At 48.5% G+C, this 18,328-nt stretch overlaps 2 protein-coding genes across 2 annotated transcripts; one reads left to right on the forward strand and one right to left on the reverse strand.

Moving 5' to 3' along the window:
• Positions 1-1,068: 1,068 nt before the first annotated feature.
• On the forward strand, positions 1,069-3,201 carry LOC148292877 (uncharacterized). Its single transcript, XM_088244480.1, has 3 exons — positions 1,069-1,309; positions 1,595-2,218; positions 2,714-3,201. The coding sequence occupies exons 1-3, from the start codon at positions 1,069-1,071 to the stop codon at positions 3,199-3,201; spliced, it is 1,353 nt and encodes a 450-aa protein (XP_088100606.1).
• A 9,208-nt stretch (positions 3,202-12,409) lies between these two features.
• On the reverse strand, positions 12,410-14,445 carry LOC148292878 (uncharacterized). Its single transcript, XM_088244481.1, has 6 exons — positions 14,282-14,445; positions 13,785-13,847; positions 13,482-13,548; positions 12,957-13,421; positions 12,701-12,883; positions 12,410-12,658 (listed from the first exon to the last, which is right to left on the reverse strand). Exons 1-6 carry the CDS (start codon positions 14,443-14,445, stop codon positions 12,410-12,412), a joined length of 1,191 nt encoding a protein of 396 aa, XP_088100607.1.
• Positions 14,446-18,328: the final 3,883 nt, after the last annotated feature.

Below are 18,328 nucleotides of genomic sequence, written 5' to 3' on the forward strand. Positions count from 1 at the left end.
ACCGGATGATCCCCGAGATGAGGCCGTCACCCCACAAGCGCAACCCATTGAAGACCTAGAATCGGTCACCCTCTCCGAAGCACAGCCCGACCAACAAATTCGAATCGGCACTACCTTGAGTTCGGCACTACAGAAGTCTTCGCCTGGTCGTACAATGACATGCCTGGCATCGCCCCAAGTGTCATCAGTCATAAGCTCAGCATTTGCCTCACTTTCAAACCCATCCGACAGAAGCGGCGGGCTTATGATGCCGAACGATACGAAGCAATGAGGCTCGAGGTACAGAAACTGAAGACGATCGGCTTCATCCAGGAAGTCACTTACCCAATCTGGTTGGCCAATTCGGTCTTGGTCAAAAAATCGAGCAGCGCCTGGAGGATGTTTCAGGACTATACCGATTTAAACAGGGCTTGCCCCAAGGACAGTTTTCCTCTGCCAAGGATCGATCAGATGGTGGACGCCATAGCAGGCCATGAACTTCTCAGCTTCATGGACGCATACTCAGGCTACAACCAGATATTCATGAGTCCTGCCGATCGCGAACGCACGGCATTTATCACCAACAAAGGACTTTACTGCTACAATGTTATGCCGTTCGGCCTGAAAAACGCTGGGGCAACATACCAGCGATTGGTCAACAAAATCTTCTCTGAACTCATCAGCACATCGATGGAAGTTTATGTGGACGACATGCTGGTCAAAAGCAAAACAGCTGATTCTCACCTCCGCAACCTCTCCCTCATGTTCAGTGTCTTAAAGAAGTACAACATGCGTCTCAACCCAAGCAAATGTGCCTTCGGCGTCTCTTCAGGCAAATTCCTCGGCTTCATGATCAGCCAAAGAGGCATTGAGGCCAACCCTGATAAGATCAAGGCATTGCTCGACATGCAGACACCAAAGACACAGAAGGATGTTTAGAGTCTCACTGGGCGCGTCGCTGCTTTGGCCAGATTCATATCCAAAGCTACCGATCGGTGCGCCCCATTCTTCAAAGCCCTCAAAGGAAGCAAACGGCAGATTGTCTGGACTGCCGAATGCGATCGAGCCTTCCAAGACCTCAAGGTCTACATGAGCAGAGCGCCCCTATTATCCACCCCTCTTCCCGGTGAAGATTTAACTCTCTACCTATCGGTCTCAGCAACGGCATTGAGTTCCGTACTCATTCGCAAGCCGAACGGCATAGAGCTTCCGATTTTCTATACTAGCCATGCTCTGCAGGATGCAGAGATTCGGTACCCCGAATTGAAGAAGCTCACCTATGCTCACATTCTCTCAGCTCGCAAGCTTCGGCCATATTTTCAGGCTCACAGTATTGTCGTTCTCACCAACCAGCCCCTACGCCAAATACTACAGCGACCCGAGACGTCAGATCGGCTAGTCAAATAGGCCATCGAACTCAGTGAATTCGACATCCGCTACCACCCTCGGCCTGCCGAGAAGGGCCAGGCCGTAGCTGATTTCATCTCTGAATTGACTACTTCCGACAAGGGAGGTCCGGCCGATATCGCCCTCGAGCCGCCTTCGACGGCATCAGCCAGCCACCCAACTGAAGGGACCTTTAATCCATCAACTCCCCTTTGGACTCTCTACGTAGACGGCTCGTCCAACCGACAAGGCAGCGGAGCCGGCTTGGTACTAAAAGCCCCCGATCAGACAACCATCGAATATGCCATCCGTTTCCAATTCTCGGCTTCCAACAACGAAGCAGAATACGAAGCTCTGTTGGCAGACCTTCGCCTCGCCAAGGAAATGGGTGCTCAACAGCTCAAGATATGCAGCGACTCACAGCTTGTCGTTAATCAGATAATGACTGAGTTCGAAGCCAAGGATACTTCAATGGCTGCCTACCTGACGCATGCCCGCCGATTGCTCCACCACTTCGCCGCATATCAAGTTCAACAGATCCCCAGATCCGAGAATGGCCACGCCGATGCCCTGTCACGCCTGGCATCGGCAATTGACGACAACGTCGGCCGCCATGTGCCAGTTGAAATCCTCGCTCGGCGCAGCACTATTGAGACCGAGGTACATGCCGTTCAGCAGGATCCGAGTTGGATGGATCCAATCCATGCTTACCTCACAAGCGGAACGCTACCAAACGACAAAACGGAGGCTAAGACTCTCCGCCGCCGATCGGCACAATACTTAATTTTGAATCAGATTCTCTATCGGCGTGGTCACTCCTTACCGCTACTTCGGTGCAAGACCCCACAGCAAGGTACCTACGTCTTACGGGAGATTCACGAAGGGGCTTGTGGGGACCATTCCGGCGCCCGATCCTTGGCTTTCAAAACCGTACGGCAAGGGTATTATTGGCCAACTCTTCATGCCGATGCCACCAAACTTGTCCAGAGGTGTGATCATTGCCAGCGTTTCGGCTCCGTCCCAAAACTGCCTGCCGAACCACTCACTCCGATCGCTAGCCCATGGCCCTTCGCTCAATGGGGCTTAGACCTCATCGGCCCCATGCCCCAGGGAAAAGGACAGCTTAAATTCACCATCGTCGCCGTCGATTACTTCACAAAGTGGACCGAGGCCGAAGCCTTGGCGACTATCGCTGCAGCCAGGGTTGAGCATTTCGTATGGAAGAATATCATTTGTCGATTCGGCCTCCCGAACGCAATCATCACCGACAACGGTAAACAATTCGACTCCTCCCAGTTCCAGCACCTATGCCGCCGATTCAACATCAACTTGTTCTTCGCATCTCCAGCGCACCCACAATCGAACGGCCAAGTAGAGGCCATTAGCAAGATCATCAAGAAGACACTGAAGAAGAAGCTTGGGGCAGCTAAGGGAGCCTGGCCCGATTTGCTCCCAGAGGCAGTATGGGCCATCAACACCTCCTACCGACGGTCGACTGGCGAAACGGCGATTTCTCTTGCCTTTGGTACCGAAGCCGTTGTCCCAGTCGAAATCAACGCACCCACATGCCGAACGGAGTCTTACACACCAGAGCAAAATGAGAGACTACTTGCACTCAACCTTGACCTCGTCGAAGAACACCGTTCCCTAGCTCAGCTTCAGAATGCTGAATACAAACAGAGAACCTCCCGCTATTACGACTCGCGCGTTAGACGCCGATCGTTCAAAGTGGGGGACTGGGTTTTACGCACAATCTCTCTCGCCACCAAGGACTCCAACGAGGGCACCCTTGACCCTTCATGGGAAGGTCCTTATGAGGTCGTCACTGTTTGCTGACCGGGGACTTACCGATTGTGCGGTTCCGATGGCCAAACCCTCGGCCACCCTTGGAACATAGAACACTTGAAATATTACTACAAGTGAATGCACCTTCGGTCATCACCTTTGTAATCGGTTTGTTTTAAAACAATTTCTATTCTATACATACGGCATTACCATAATCAGCAATATTTTATTCAAAATCAGCTACCTACGGCATGCACACATAAGAATACGAAAGTTGCCAAATTAAACCGGATCAAAATAAAATTGAGATAAAAGGCCACATAAGGGCCATCTGTCTTAGCACAATGCCATTCGGCATGTTCAAAAATTACATACATTCCCAAAAAAAAAAACAAAACAAAAATTATTCTTATGAAAATTAAAATCTTCAAGTCTAAGAGGCAGGAAGCTCAGCAGACACGGGCTCGACAGTGTTCGAAGTTTCGGTAATCGGCGCGCTGCTTGCGTTTGGCGCAGGGTGGCTCTCTTCCTCCTCACTACTAGACTCGGTGTCATCGGCTTCTTCAGGCTCGGCATCCTCACCCTTGTAAGCCTCCACCATTTCTTCGGTCACCCTTTCTGGCAGCGGAGGCGTATCCCGGAGGAAGTTCATGTTCAGCTTCTTATCTGCGTTGTACCGCTTGAATCGGTACAACAGGTCATCACACTGCTCCATGACCTCCTTATCTAGCATCAGCGTGAACTCCTCCGTTGACCGGTATTCAGCAACGGGCTTTGCCTTTGCCTCTTCCAGCTCCTTGGCATGCGACAGTTCAGCTGCATCCATCGCCGCCTTGGCCTCAAGAGCAGCCACCACATCCAGCTCGGTCGCTGCAAGCCTCGACGCAAGCTCGGCAATCTTAGCAGCATTTTCCTTGGCACGCCGATCAGCCTCCTGGAGCATCTTACCGGCATCGGCAATCTTCGAACGGCCTTCCTCGAATTTCTTCTGGTACCATTCGGCAGCATTTACGGCTCGCTTTACGCAAAGCCACATCTCCATATCAACCTGCAACACGTCCACAAAAAATCTATTAAATATCTGCCGAACGCTTAGGCACTTTGACCAAATCGAAGTCTACAAACTTACTGCAGCCTGAAGTTGGAAGGCGCGTCCGGTCTGCTCACGCAACGTCTTCATCGACAGCTGCTCGATTTCAGATAGCTCCATTTGAGCGCCATCGATCATGCTGTTGATAAACGGCACGGCCTTTCGAGGGCAGGCAATGTTCACCGGCCCCTCCCCCTCCACTTCATAATCCGGGATCAGCACGGAGATCCCCTCGTTCGGCCCTCTCGGTTTCTTCTGCAACGGCGTCACATCGAGGGGACCCTCGATCTGCCTTTTGCTCGTCACCTGGAGGTGGACCTCCCGAACGGCCTCGGCTTCGGCCACCCTCTTCTCCCGGCGACGATCGGCCACCGTCATCTCGTCCGCCGAAGCCCCTCCGGAAGCCTCTGCGGCCTTCTTCTTCTTCGGCCTGGGGGACTCCCCTTTCTTCGGCCTTAGCGCCCCTTGCCCCTCCAGACGTCGCCTGGTCGCCTCACTCATCGGCAGGCGCACATTGATGAGTTCTCACTCACCTCTCGTGCCGAACGGCAGGCGCACATTCATGACCTCTCACTCACCTCTCGTGCCGAACGGCAGGCGCACATTGATGAGTTCTCACTCACTTCTCGTGCCGAACGGCAGGCGCACATTGATGAGCTCTCACTCACCTCTCGTGCCGAACGGCAGGCGCACATTGATGAGCTCTCACTCACCTCTTGTGCCGAACGGCAGGTGCTCCTAAAAACAATACTTCACCTCTTGGAACAATCGGTACATCATACCGTCTCTTTTCCAAGCTCACTCGCTTGGGCACTTGGGGGACTACATGCCACCATCGGCAACAATGAGACCATCGAGTCCGGATCAGAATGCCGAAGACAGATTCAAGTCCCCAACCGAGAAGCTTCTCAATCGGTAACTTGGGGGACTACTGTTTGTACCATACCTGATCCTCCACTCAACCATTGACACGTGGATCACTTAAACTCCCAAGTGCCCAAGGCTCCGAACAATCGGCATCGGCCACTGATGATATTGTCTCAAAGCAGCAAAAGGTTGCTACAGGCCCAGTATAGTCTATAATCGGTATTCCCTACCGATTCTGCGAAATCAACCTCGAAGCACCCGCCCGAAATATCTAAGGACTCGTGTCAATCTCATAGGGCCCTCCCACGAGTCCCACATCGAAATTAAGTACTAAGAGCATAAAAAACGCCCTCTATAAATAGGCCCTTCACTACAATACAAGGGTAAGACTTTTCAGCTTGACTATTATACTAATATCTTGTCAACAGCAAAAGCTCTTAGAAAACAAACTTACTTTGGCATCGAAGGGTCTTAGGCTGGTTCCACACCGGTTCCCTAGACCTTACGAGTCTCGGCTTCCTCCTATTCAGGATCAGCATCCAAGGACAGGAAGAATCAGCATCTAACACTCAATCGATCTCTAAGATCGTCCACATCACTTGTAAGTTGCACTCATCTCTATCTGTTCAGTTTTAGTGCCAACACAGCCTAAGACCCTCCGATGCTAAAGTAAGTTTGTTTTCTAAGAGCTTTCGCTGTTGACAATATATTAGTATAAAAGTCAAGCTGAAAAGTCTTACTCCTGTATTGTAGTGTAGGGGCCTATTTATAGAGGGGATTTTGTATGCTCTTAGTACTTAATTTCGATGTGGGACTCGTGGGAGGGCCCTATGAGGTTGACACGAGTCTTTAGATATTTCGAGCGGGTGCTTCGAGGTTGATTCTGCAGAATCGGTAAGGAATACCGATTGTAGACTGTACTAGGCCGGCAGCGACCTTTTGCTGCTTTGAGACAATACCATCGGTAGCCGATGCTGATTGTTCGGAGCCTTGGGCACTTGGGGAGTTTAAGTGATCCAGGTGTGAATTGATGAGTGGAGGATCAGATATGGTACAAACATATCACATTATTAAAGGTGTTGAGATATTCTTGGTAGTTGACCTAAGAATATTAGGACTCCTTTAATGGTGGGATTATCATAAATTTCCTTTGTTGGTTTTTTATTTTCCTATTGATTGGACCATACGTTCCTTAACTTTAGAATAGGAAAAAAATCTTCGGTAATTGATTTTATTTGTGTGAAAATCAATCTCATCTTTTTTAAAGTGGTTTTATTTTTTGGTGGAGCAAAAAGCATATAAAAGAAGACCTTTGTCTTCTTCATCTCTAACAGTGTTTGAATATCAATTTTGCATGCTTAAACATTTAAGAGAGCTGAGTTTTTATTTGAGATAAATCATTAAGTGTTCCATGTTTACTTGGTCATCTTTGTATTTTATTGTCTTTTGCATTAAAATTTGTTTTCTTTTATAAAAAAAAAAGAAAGAAAGAAACTGTGGTTGCAAGGTTTATTCCTGGGGCATGAGTTTTTGTAGCAAGTGGACCGTATAATTTTGCATAGACAAATATACAGTGTTAATTATTTCTTACTCGATTAGTGCATTACATTGCTAAAACTAAAGCTTCAAGAAAAAGACATTGGTAAAAAATGAAGTAAAAAAGAAATTTATGTAATGTAAGGGTAGAATAGGAAGGAGAAAGAACAAAAAAAGAACAAAAAAAAGAACAAAATTAATTAAAAAAATATTAAAAAGCAAAAAGAAGTGTAAGTGGAGAAAAAATGGGAAAATCAGCTCCCTTTTTTATTTACTGTGAATAAATATTGTTCCATGAGGCAAACAACCGAAGAAGCCTCAATTTTGGTTTGGCCCACTATGGATCTCGCTGCATACTTTGAAAGCCATAACTTTCTTTTTGAAATTCCAGCCAATAAAACCCAATGTATCTAGCCAATCAGCACCCAAAATAAGATCACATCTTGAAACAGCACGTAAATAGAAATTTGTAACGAGGTTATAACCCTGTAGAGATACTTGGACCTTAGAAACGAAGCCGTTTGTCTCAACGATATCATTATTTGCAACTTGGATCCTCTTGGGTAGTTGAGAGGAGTCAATAGCAAGGCCCAATCTCTTAGTGAAGTGTGGGTTTAACAAATTGTGGGTTGAGCCTGTATTGATGAACACTATGAGGCCCAATTTGCCAATGGACCCGTGGAGACGCATTGTGCGTGTACAAGGAGAGCATGTGAGCGCATGGATGGTAAGAGAGGGTTCAAACTCCTCGTGGTAGGTGGGAATCGTGATTCCACCATGTACTATTTCAGGAATAACGGCCTCCTTGAATGATTCGTCTGAAAAGTCCAAATCGGCATCAATCATGAGAAGTTGAGGTCGTTTACAACGATGACCAGGCCGAAACGGTTCATCACAGCTAAAGCAAATATTTTTTTCATGGTGTTCTTGAACCTTTGCTTGACTGAGCTGGCAAATGGGCAGTTGGTCGGGGACAATGGATGACGGCATTGAGGCCAGTGTCAAGCCTTGAGGGCGATAGCCTGATGGAGGAGATAAATGAACAAGAAAATGTCGGGGTTGGGTGCACGTCGATTGTCGACGGTTATCAAAAGCAAGGGCCAAACATTTGGCAGCATTGAGGTTCTCCAGATGGTGAATCAGAACATTATCACGAAGGTCAATGGTCAGGCCACCCACATAGACACCCTTAAGCTGTTCGTCAGACCAATCAGGGAGTGACAGGAAAGCTTTGTAAATTCGGCTTTGTGATCTTTCAAAGTGCCAATATGTTGTATGTGGGAGATGGCCGAGTTAAAATCCAAGGGGTCACCACAACCAAAGTGAGCCAGGAAGACCTCTGAAAACGAGGTCTAAGAAGAATTCTGAAATCGGGTCTCGAATGAGTGCATCCAAAGCGCGGCATCATCAATCATGTGTACGGCCACGAATTTCACATGTAAATGATGGGGAATCTCATGGAGGTCCAAATAACGCTTCGCGATGGTCAGCCAAGCATAGGGGTCCTTTTTAGTAAAGCGGTAGAGATCAATTTTTGGGGTTTTGGGGGAAAAATGGGCGGCGGTATAGTAGAGGTGGTGGGAAGTGTGTGGCTGGTTGGGGGTGAGGTGAAGTGTGGGAACAAGATGAGTGACGGGGATGTGGGAATAAGGGATTTGGGTAATGTCCGCGTTAATGTATGGGGGTGGTGTGGTGAAAATAGCAGAGGGAAAGGTAGAAGGAGGTGTAAATATGCAAGGGTGGAAAGGTTGGGAAGAGTGTTTACACCATAATCAACCGAGCATGTCCAACCTCAAAACAACTAGCACCAAGGCAGACACGCCTTCTCCCCTGCCGAAGGAAGACACTCTTCCAAGGTGCCAGACACCTGCCGAAGCTCCCGACTGCCGAAGCTCCCAATTGCCAAACCTAATCTCCATGACACGTGTCACCACCACAGCGACTGGCACAAAGTCCCACATCGGAAATCTACATAAACCTCCCACTTTCACTTCCCTATATATAGGGAACAGTACCCTAGTAAAAAGGGTAACTAATTTCTTACTTTTACTGTTACTCTGCCAAAGTTACCACTTATAGCTGACTTAAGCATCAGAGAGCCTTCGGCTGGCACCACACCGGTGTCCGAAGCTTAACGATTGCTTCTCCTACTTTGTCTTCTGCAGGGTACCCAGCTACCGAAGGCCCTAGCCCTTTTTCTTATCGAATGTCCTAGCCCCTTTTTCCCTGCTGAAGACGATCCCCTTTCTCTAAGTTGACCCTCTCCCATTTTGAGCATCAACAATTTGGCGCCGTCTGTGGGAATCGACTCTTGAATCCCAACTCCCTCTACCATCTCCGCTGGCTCCTTCTCCTATCAAGCCTCGTCGCCTCTTCTTCACCCCACATTCCGGTATGCCGAGTGAGGAAAGCATCGATACCCAGCGCCACACCCCCCCATGGGGAGTCCTCCCGAAGGAAGCCTTCGCCAGGAGGAGATCTCCAGGCGGAGGTGGAGCGCCTCCGTGCCAACGTTGCGAAGATGTCCAAGAACTACGAACACCTTCGCACCAAAAATGTGGAACTGTAGCATGATTGCCGAGCCTTGAAACGTAGTATGGAGGGCAAAGGCCACCAATTCACCCAGCAAGACCACCCCAGGACATTGGGCACACCCAGCTGAACCATCCACTTACCTCTCGTCATAGCGCTCCCATACAAAATAGGCCTGACAAAGGCAAGGGTCACCTCCACCCAGAAACCACCACGTCAAAATTTCTCCATGTTCCTCCGTCAAAAGGCCAGCCTAACGCCCCAGCTAAAGTCTATAGGGATTGTAGACACCGTATCTCGGAGCGTCGACCAGACCCAATCAACATCAATGTGGATCTCCACCACCCAAAGGCAACTCAGCTTGGGCCCCTGCCGAAGCCCACCCGTGCAGCCACCACGGAGGAAGTCGGGGACTCACATAATTGGGAACCCTACAACCCTGAGGACTGGGAGATCCATTGCTCCGGAGATTTCGAGGGCTGGGAAGACTATCCAACCCCACCTACCCAACCCTACAGGTCTTCGACACCCAATACTCTTCCGCATGCTGACCCAGCTATGCGCCTCCTCTTTGAGAAGGTTCGACGCCCGGAGAGTGAGCAGCATCGCAGCCACCAGCCCCTCTGGGCAAAACCACGACCTGGCCCCTTCACTGAGCGTATCCTGAACTATCATCAGGAGAATGACATTCAGCCACTTCTTATTGCCTTCTACACTGGCACGGAGGATCCCCTCACCCATATCCATTCCTTCCAGTCTGCCCTTGGATGCAAGGGCCTTAGTGATGAAGGGATGTGTCTTCTTTTCCCTTCTACCCTCAGTAGGGCTGCTCTAAATTGGTTCTACCAGTTAAACCCTAGGACTATCAACTCTTTTGATAGCTTGAAGCAAACCTTCCTTGACCATTTCATGATCCAGACCGATCGCTTGTACTCCGCGGACGACTTATACATGCTTCGGCAGGGTGAGGACGAACCCCTTCGGGAGTATGCAGCCCGCTTCAGCCATGAGTACTCCCGCTGCCCAGATACCGATGATCGGGCCGCCTTCGGTGCTTTCAAGAGTGGCCTTCGTGAGTCCAACTTCCGTTACCTGGTCCACAGCAACCAATGGAACACATACGCCGAACTGATGAAGCAGGCCGCTGTCCATGCAAAGGTTGAGTACTTTAATTCTAAGCGTGGCCCGGCTACCTCGGCACGTGGCGCTCCTATTAGTCCCCCACCTGCTTCGGTACCCAAGCCAGCCCCACCTCAGTATTCTGCTCCCACCCAAGACAACCAGGGTACCCAGCACCCCAAGAGGAAGGATAGCTACCAGTACACCTTCAGCAATGGGAAGCGTGGCAGACATGGAAACCATCACCAGTCCAGTGGTGGCAACCCCGAAGGACAGGTGATCGGGCTCCACTCCCCTTTACACCCAAGCCTAGATTCGAGGTCTTCACCACCCTCAACACCACCTATGAGAATGTCCTGGTGCACGAGGCACCAATGATACCCAAGCCCCCCCCAAGACGACCGACCAACAAGCTTATGCCAAACACAGGTGTCTTCTGTCGCTTTCATCAGTTCAGTGGCCATGACACTGAATCTTGTATCACCTTGCGCAACATCATCGAGGGACTCATCCGTAAGGGGAAGCTGGATAAATATGTGCACAATCTCCCACCCCCACCTAACCCTCACCAACAGCAGATCAACATGATCTCCACAATCAGCGGTGACCCCACCCTGGCTGGGACATCCAATAACTCCATCAAGCACTATGTTCGATCTTCCTACACGCACCAGGTCTTCAGCACCGAACAAGGACGCATGCCGAAGACGCAAAGGATAGGCTGGGCCCCTATTACCTTCTACGAAGAGGAAGAACGTGGTGTTATCCTCCCCCATGATGACCCACTCATTATCCAGGCAGCCATTTCTAACTTCGACGTTGGACGTATCCTAGTGGACACAGGCAGCTCGGTCAGTGTGATGTTTGCTAATGCCTTCAACGAACTCCAGGTCCCCGCTTACTTGCTCGACCGAAGCATCACACCCCTTGTGAGCTTCTCTGGCGATATAGTTCAGCCCATTGGCAGCATCCATCTCCTAATAGCTATTGGTTCAACACCTCATCGAGCAACCACCACCACTCCCTTCCTTATTGTGGATTGTCCCACAGCCTACAATGTCATCCTCAGCCGCCCAGCCTTGGCCCAAATGAAGGTATTCGTCTCCACACACATGCTACTACTGAAGTTCCCCACCCCCCATGGCACAGGCACGGTGCGCGGCGACCAACTGGGAGCCCGAAGCTGCTATGCTTCGGCAGTCAAATCCACTAGTCGCCAAACCAAGGGTCAAGCCCTTACGGTAACCAAGGCCCCGGCCCCTTCTCCAGCCGGAACTGAATGACCTGAGGACCCGAGGGAGGAATCTGTCACTCAACAGGCCGAACCCGTGGAAGACCTTGAGCTTGTTAGCCTCCATGATGACATCTCGGATCGGCAGGTCCGGATCGGCACCTCCCTCTCACAAGAGCTTCGCTCTGACCTCGTAGCTTTCCTTCGACTTAACTTCGAGGTCTTCGCCTGGTCCTACAACGACATGCCTGGCATATCACCTGATGTCATTTCTCATCGGCTCAGCATTAATCCTGCCATCCGACCTGTTCGGCAAAAACGTTGGGCCTACGACCCAGAGAGGTACGAAGCCATGAAGGCGGAGGTGGACAAGCTGGGTAGTATTGGATTCATCAGGGAGGTAAACTATCCCACCTGGCTGGCTAATGTGGTAATGGTCCGAAAACCGAAGAAAGGCTGGCGCATGTGTGTGGACTACACCAACCTCAATCGAGCTTGTCCGAAGGATAGCTTCCCTCTACCTAGAATCGACCAACTTGTGGACGCCACAGCAGGCCATGCCCTTCTTAGCTTCATGGATGCCTATTCTGGGTACAACCAGATCTTCATGCACCCTGAGGACCAGGCCCACACTTCCTTCATCACTGATCGTGGCCTCTATTGCTATAAGGTAATGCCTCTTGTACCTTTTTGCCTTTCGGCACTTATCTAATGAAATGGCCGACCCTGGCTAATTTTTATCAATCACATGATTTTCATTTTCCTAGCACAATTGATATCAAATAACAACAAGTCTAATATCATAGCACATCAAAATAAACTTGCCCCAAGCAAGGCAAATGTTCATACATAGCATAAATAAACATCAAGTGTTCCAAGAATAGCTAGAGTACATAAGGAAGGCAACGCCTTTCTGACTCTGTAGTGGCAGCAGTGGCATCAATAGTGGGACTAGGAGAAGGTGGCTCGCCACTCGTATCAAAGTTAATCTCAACCGAAGGCTTGAACCTCGCCAATCTCTCCTCCCAGCGAAGCTGCTCATCCATCATCCAGTCCTTGATGTAGCTCCTCAGCTCCTCTGACAATCGGAAAGACTCGACTGCTTCGGCACGAGCCGCATCTATCTCATCGGCCTTCGACCATATCAGCTCCACAATCTCTTTGGCCAGCTCGGCCTTCGACCGTCTCAGCTCCTCCACCTCCTTGGCTAGCTCCGCCTTTTGCAACAGCAGGGTGTTCCTCTCTCGGATGGCCTCCTGCGCCTCTGCCATTTTGCTCTTGGCCAGCTCATCACGCTTCTTCAGCCTCTGAATTTCCTTGTCTGCCTTAGCCATATTGACATACATCTCGCCAAAGGCCTACAACACAAAATATCTTCAGTCAGAGCAAACTAGAGTGATAAGTACAAATTCATAAACAAATACCACTTACATAAGCAGACGTAAGAATCGTCTTCTGGGCCCAATCCACATAGTTGGAGGCCTGAGTCCTCGCCAGAGCCTCGGGATCACTCTTCACGCCTTCTAGGAAGACGTTCACCAAAGGAACTTCCTGCCGATGCATCGCCAAGTTGACCTCCTTCTTGGCCCGATGCAGCTTGGAGAAGTCCACCTTATCCACCCCTTCAGCAAACACATCATCAATACCGAAGGGTAGCTTCGGCGGCGCCTGCAGGTTAAAGGGAGGAAGCCTAGGCCCTGCCCCCATCACATTCTGGTGGGCTCCCTCCAACGCTTTCCTCTTCCCCAGCACGCCTTCTACAACACCCTCTGTCTGGGAACTCTCACGTTCTGAGCAAACATAAGGGCTTGGCTCTGACTGGGAACTCTCACTTTCGATATCTTCCCCACCAAATGCAGGGGGGGCATGGCTTTCTCTATCAGAACTTTCAGACATCTACAATTTGCAAAAACAAGAAAAGGAACTAATGCACATGCAAGGAGGATCGAAACATACATTCAACAAGTTCATATCAATGTTCAAGGTGTTCATCCCGTTCATACTCACACTCAAGGTGTTTATCCTAGTTTTCAACATGTTCATACAAAAAAGGACAATTCAATTTGAAAATTCAAGGCAAAGGAGGTCTAACCTTGTTTGCACCACCACGGAAAGCTCGCCGGAAATCTTTCTGATCACTACTCCACCACGAGGTATTTCGCCGGAAATCTCCTTTCCACCTTCTCACTTTCTCAAAAATTTCTCAAGTCTCAAGTGTGAGACCACTCCAAGCTCATATTTATAAATCCTCAAGGGTACCAACGCCTTGGTTCACGAGAAAACCCTAGCACCCTCACAATTTCCCTCTCAAAATCCTTGTACCTGCCTCACATTTTGAAATTCAAAATTCATAATCCAAGGAAAACAATTATTAATTGGGTGGGCAAAGAAAACTAGAAAGGGGCTTGCCAAACGGCAAGGCCCGTGCAGAACCAATATAGGGGTCACAAAAATTTAAACTCTACAAAACACCACTAAGGCCTAGCCCTAACCCTTGCCCAAGCCCTCAAGGCAAAAGTCAACCCTTGTCAACATTTTAAAAAAAAATATCCTACTCTAGCCTTGCCAAAGTTCTAACTCCAAAGCCGGAACGGCTGCCCAGCCCATCCAATATCCTCCCTTGCCGAAACAAAGCAACCAAGGGCACCTACCGAATGGAATTGTCTATACACAAATTGTAATACCCACCCTTGCCGAACGGCAAGGGCCGTGCAGAAGCAATGGAAGGGTCACAAAAAAAATTTCACCTAGCTCACGGAGACCCAGCTCCTAGTCTTGCCGCAGCCCAAGCCTTGACGGCTCCAAGAATTAAAAAAGACACATCAACTTCAGCACGATCAAAACAAGGATTGGCCTTGCCGAACGGCAAGGCCCGTGTAGAAGATGCAAGAGGCTTGCGAAAACCCAAGTACAAATTCATACAGAGGCCACCCTTGCCGAACGGCAAGGGCCGTGCACAAACGAAAGTAGGAAGCTACAAAAACAGGGCACACGAAATTACCTACTCCAGCTGTGCCAATGTTCTAGCTCCAAATCCACTCCAGCTGAAACATCAGGGGGACTCAACACCCACGGCACAGCCCCAACAAATACACCTATGGCCCAGCCCCTACGAATAGCCCAGCTCACAAGCCGTTCAAGTCCAAGGTTTGACAAAAGCCCAAGGGCTTAATCTCCTTGCCGAATCTGCCCTTGCTAAACCTAGCTTCAATGGCCAATTCGAATCTCCAAGACCCAACAATTTAAAAAGTCACGGCTGAAGAAAAGAAAGACATGGCTCCCAGACCACCGAAGCCCAGCCGTCGAAACTTTTAAACGGAACCCTTGCCAAACGGCAAGGGTCGTGCGGAATCTATATGGCCTCCCTCCGAACTCAAAACCCAGCCTTGCCGAAGGCCTAGCTCCCAGACCCGACGCCAAGGTCTCCTGCAAACCGAAGACTCGCACACAAGAACCTGGCTCCCTTGCCGAACGGCAAGAGCACGCTTCCAAAATTCAGGAGGCCAAAACCAATCGGAGGCTCACGTTACACCTTCACCCTTGCCGAAGCCAAGCTCCCTCACTTTACACCTTCACCCTTGCCGAAACCAAATCCTAGCCCTAACTAAATAGACGGCGCTAGACTTGCACCCCTCACCTCCAAACCCTAGCACTTATCTCACAATTTCTGGACCCTTGCCGAAAGCCCAGCTCACGTGGTCTCAAAATTTTGGCCCTTGCCAAAAGCCCATCTTGGGCTCAACCCCATATCACCAGACCCCACTGCTTGCCGAAGCCTTATAAACCCCAGCTCTACACCTTAACCAGCTCTAAAAAGGCGAGACTTGAGACAAATCACGGGCTTAGGCCCAAACCGTAACTCGTTGTGTCTAGCCCTTGCCTAGCCCTATCTTGAGCAAAACAGGCTCCATAAAAGCCGTGGATGGCCCTTGCCGATCGGCACCTTGGTCCCCTGCCGAGCCCAGTACTCAGTCTTAGACATATCTGCAGCTTGGCTCCTTGCCAAAGTACCCAGGACTGAAGCCACCAAAAAAAAAAAAAAAAAATTTGGCTAGACCTGCCAAACGGCAGGCAGCATGCAGAAGGTATTTGGGGACTGCCCTGTGGCTTAACCAAGCCCACAAAAAACAAAAACAAAAAAAAAAACAATTGGCTGGACCTGCCGAACGGCAGGCAGCATGCAGAAGGTATTTGGGGACTGCCCAATGGCTAACCAAGCCACACAAAAAAATAAAAATATAAATAAATAAATAAAAATTTGGCTGGACCTGCCGAACGGCAAGCAGCATGCAGAAGGTATTTGGGGACTGCCCAATGGCTAACCAAGCCACCAAAAAAAAAAAAAAAAATTTGACCTAAACCAAGAGGCACGACACTTGTCTAACCTAGGTGAACGCTTGACGCAACTTCTAGATTGCCAACTTGGGGGACTAGGGAATGCCCTACGGCTCCCACTGAATCTGGAATGCTCGGTCATGATTACACAAAATCTTACAAGTTCCCAACCCAGAAGTTACTTCTTGACCGCGAATTTGGGGGACTATTGTTTACACCATAATCAACCGAGCATGTCCAGCCTCAAAACAACTAGCACCAAGGCAGACATGCCTTCTCCCCTCCCGAAGGAAGACACTCTTCCAAGGTGCCAAACACTTGCCGAAGCTCCCGACTGCCGAAGCTCCCGACTGCCGAAGCTCATCTCCATGACACGTGTCACCACCACAGCGACTGGCACAAAGTCCCACATCGGAAATCTACACAAACCTCCCACTTTCACTTCCCTATAAATAGGGAACAGTACCCTAGTAAAAAGGGTAACTAATTTCTTACTTTTACTGTTACTCTGCCAAAGTTACCACTTATAGCTGACTTAAGCATCGGAGAGCCTTCGGCCGGCACCACACCGGTGTCCGAAGCTTAACAACTGCTTCTCCTACTTTGTCTTCTGCAGGGTAACCAGCTACCGAAGGCCCTAGCCCTTTTTCTTATCGAAGGTCCTAGCCCCTTTTTCCCTGCTGAAGACGATCCCCTTTCTCTAAGTTGACCCTCTCCCATTTTGAGCATCAACAAAGAGGATGAAGCGTGAGAAGAAACGTGGGCTGTGGGTTGGTGAGGTTTGTGAGGACGAGAATGTTGAGAGTGTTTGTTCCACATTGAAATGTTAAGGGATCTAGCCTGGGTTTATAAGGAGTTGGATTACTCCCCCCAATTGCCAATTGGTTTTAGGGTGGAACCTCAACTTCCTTCAGAGAAAGGTGTTTGGTGAGGTATCAAATGAAGCCGAAGGAGACATGGGGAGCGGTGTGGGTAATGGTGGAAGGGGTTAGGAGGAGGGGGCAAGACGATGAATAACGTCCAAGATCGTTTGCTGGAAGGATGATTGTTGAAGGTGAGGAGCTGGCCACAGGACTGCCCATTGTCATGGCTACTCTGATACCAATTATAGGTACCAGTACAAAGTATTGAAAGCAGAGGAAATGAAATAAATAAATAAGTAATTGTCAAAGTTCTATTATGCTCTTCTCATTGATACTATAGAAATATTTTATACAACGGTTCGTTAGGGTAGCCTGTAAGTTGCCCCGTACAAAAAGGGAAATAACTTAATCCAGAAGGAATAGAATGGCTAAAGTAAAGGGTAGTGACGAGGAGAGTGGTGATCATTCCATGAGGATACAAGGGTTCCATCATACATCCACTGCTTATTGGTGTGTTAGGCCCCGGAGTAATTAGGTGGCGCTCTCTATTTCATGTCCCGAAGGAAGATTAGAGACGGTTGATTTTCCTTTTGCCGGCGTTATTTAAGTTTTTATTTTGGTTTAGTTTGTTCAATAAAGTCCAAAAACTCTCTGAGTTTTCTGTGTTTTTTTTTCTCTTTTGATTAGATAAGTTGAGTTTGCTGGGTGTTCTTAGTCTCTCTAGGAGAGTCATGCCGGTTAGCGACTAGTTTTGTCCTTAATGTCACTGGACTAGATTGGGGGTAATTATGGCTGTTGAGAGAGGTTATAGAAATGTTATTTTCGAGAGTGATTCTCTCCATATCGTATCAGCTTTTCGGCTAGCTCGGGTCAGTGGGGAAGATTTACGTATATCAACCATATTTTTGTTGGGATGACTCCTTTTACAGTCTTTGTTCTTTGTACTGTTATTCCTATTGATCTAATAAAATTTTATCCTCTTTTTATAAAAAAAAATAATAATATTTCTTTTAAGAAGTAGAAACATAAAAATGCAAAATCTTTATAGTTGGAGTCCTAACTATTTTAAAACCAATTTTGATGGTCATTCTTCGGCTGGTTTTGTAATTATGAATCATTAAGTTCATCCCCTATTAGTTTTTCTTATGTTTTGCAGGCTGAAGCTACGACTTTAAGGAATGCAATTCGGGCCTCTCGTCTACAGTTATCACAACTGGAAATTGAAGGCGATTGTAAAGTTCTAATCCCAATCCTAAATCATCAGATCCCACCTCCTTGGCATATTCAAAGATATTTGGTATCTTCTACATGGTTGCCATCGTTATTCTTTACATCATTCCCAAGTGAAACCAACCAAGTGATTGATACTTTGGCTAATCGGAACTTTCCTAGGAATGTTTTACACATAAATTGCATTTTGATTTGTAAGGGTTACAGATCCCACATGGATCTTCTTTGCAATGTTTTTCTTGTGTAAAAAAAGAAAAAGAAATGTGGGTGTCTTCAAATGACAATTCATTACGAATTCAATGTTCATAATTTGAGAAACATGAAGCTTTTGAACTCAACTTGTATTATATATGCTTTCGAAGTGACAAGCCTAGC

The sequence above is a fragment of the Prunus avium genome, chromosome 7 (assembly GCF_965620075.1).
Source record: "Prunus avium chromosome 7, drPruAviu1.hap1.1, whole genome shotgun sequence".
NCBI lineage: Eukaryota > Viridiplantae > Streptophyta > Magnoliopsida > Rosales > Rosaceae > Prunus > Prunus avium.

Excerpts from the sequence above, each read along its gene's own strand:
- LOC148292877 (XM_088244480.1), top strand. The coding sequence starts at position 1,069 with ATGAGCAGAGCGCCCCTATTATCCACCCCTCTTCCCGGTGAAGATTTA. Across the intron at positions 1,310-1,594 it reads GCCATATTTTCAGGCTCACA|ACGGCTCGTCCAACCGACAA; the intron begins GTATTGTCGTTC and ends CTCTCTACGTAG. Across the intron at positions 2,219-2,713 it reads GTGCAAGACCCCACAGCAAG|CGCACCCACAATCGAACGGC; the intron begins GTACCTACGTCT and ends TCGCATCTCCAG.
- LOC148292878 (XM_088244481.1), bottom strand. The coding sequence starts at position 14,445 with ATGAATTTGTACTTGGGTTTTCGCAAGCCTCTTGCATCTTCTACACGG. Across the intron at positions 13,549-13,784 it reads TCTCGTGAACCAAGGCGTTG|GATAAACACCTTGAGTGTGA; the intron begins GTACCCTTGAGG and ends GTTGAAAACTAG. Across the intron at positions 12,659-12,700 it reads AGGAGCTGAGACGGTCGAAG|GCCGATGAGATAGATGCGGC; the intron begins GCCGAGCTGGCC and ends ATATGGTCGAAG.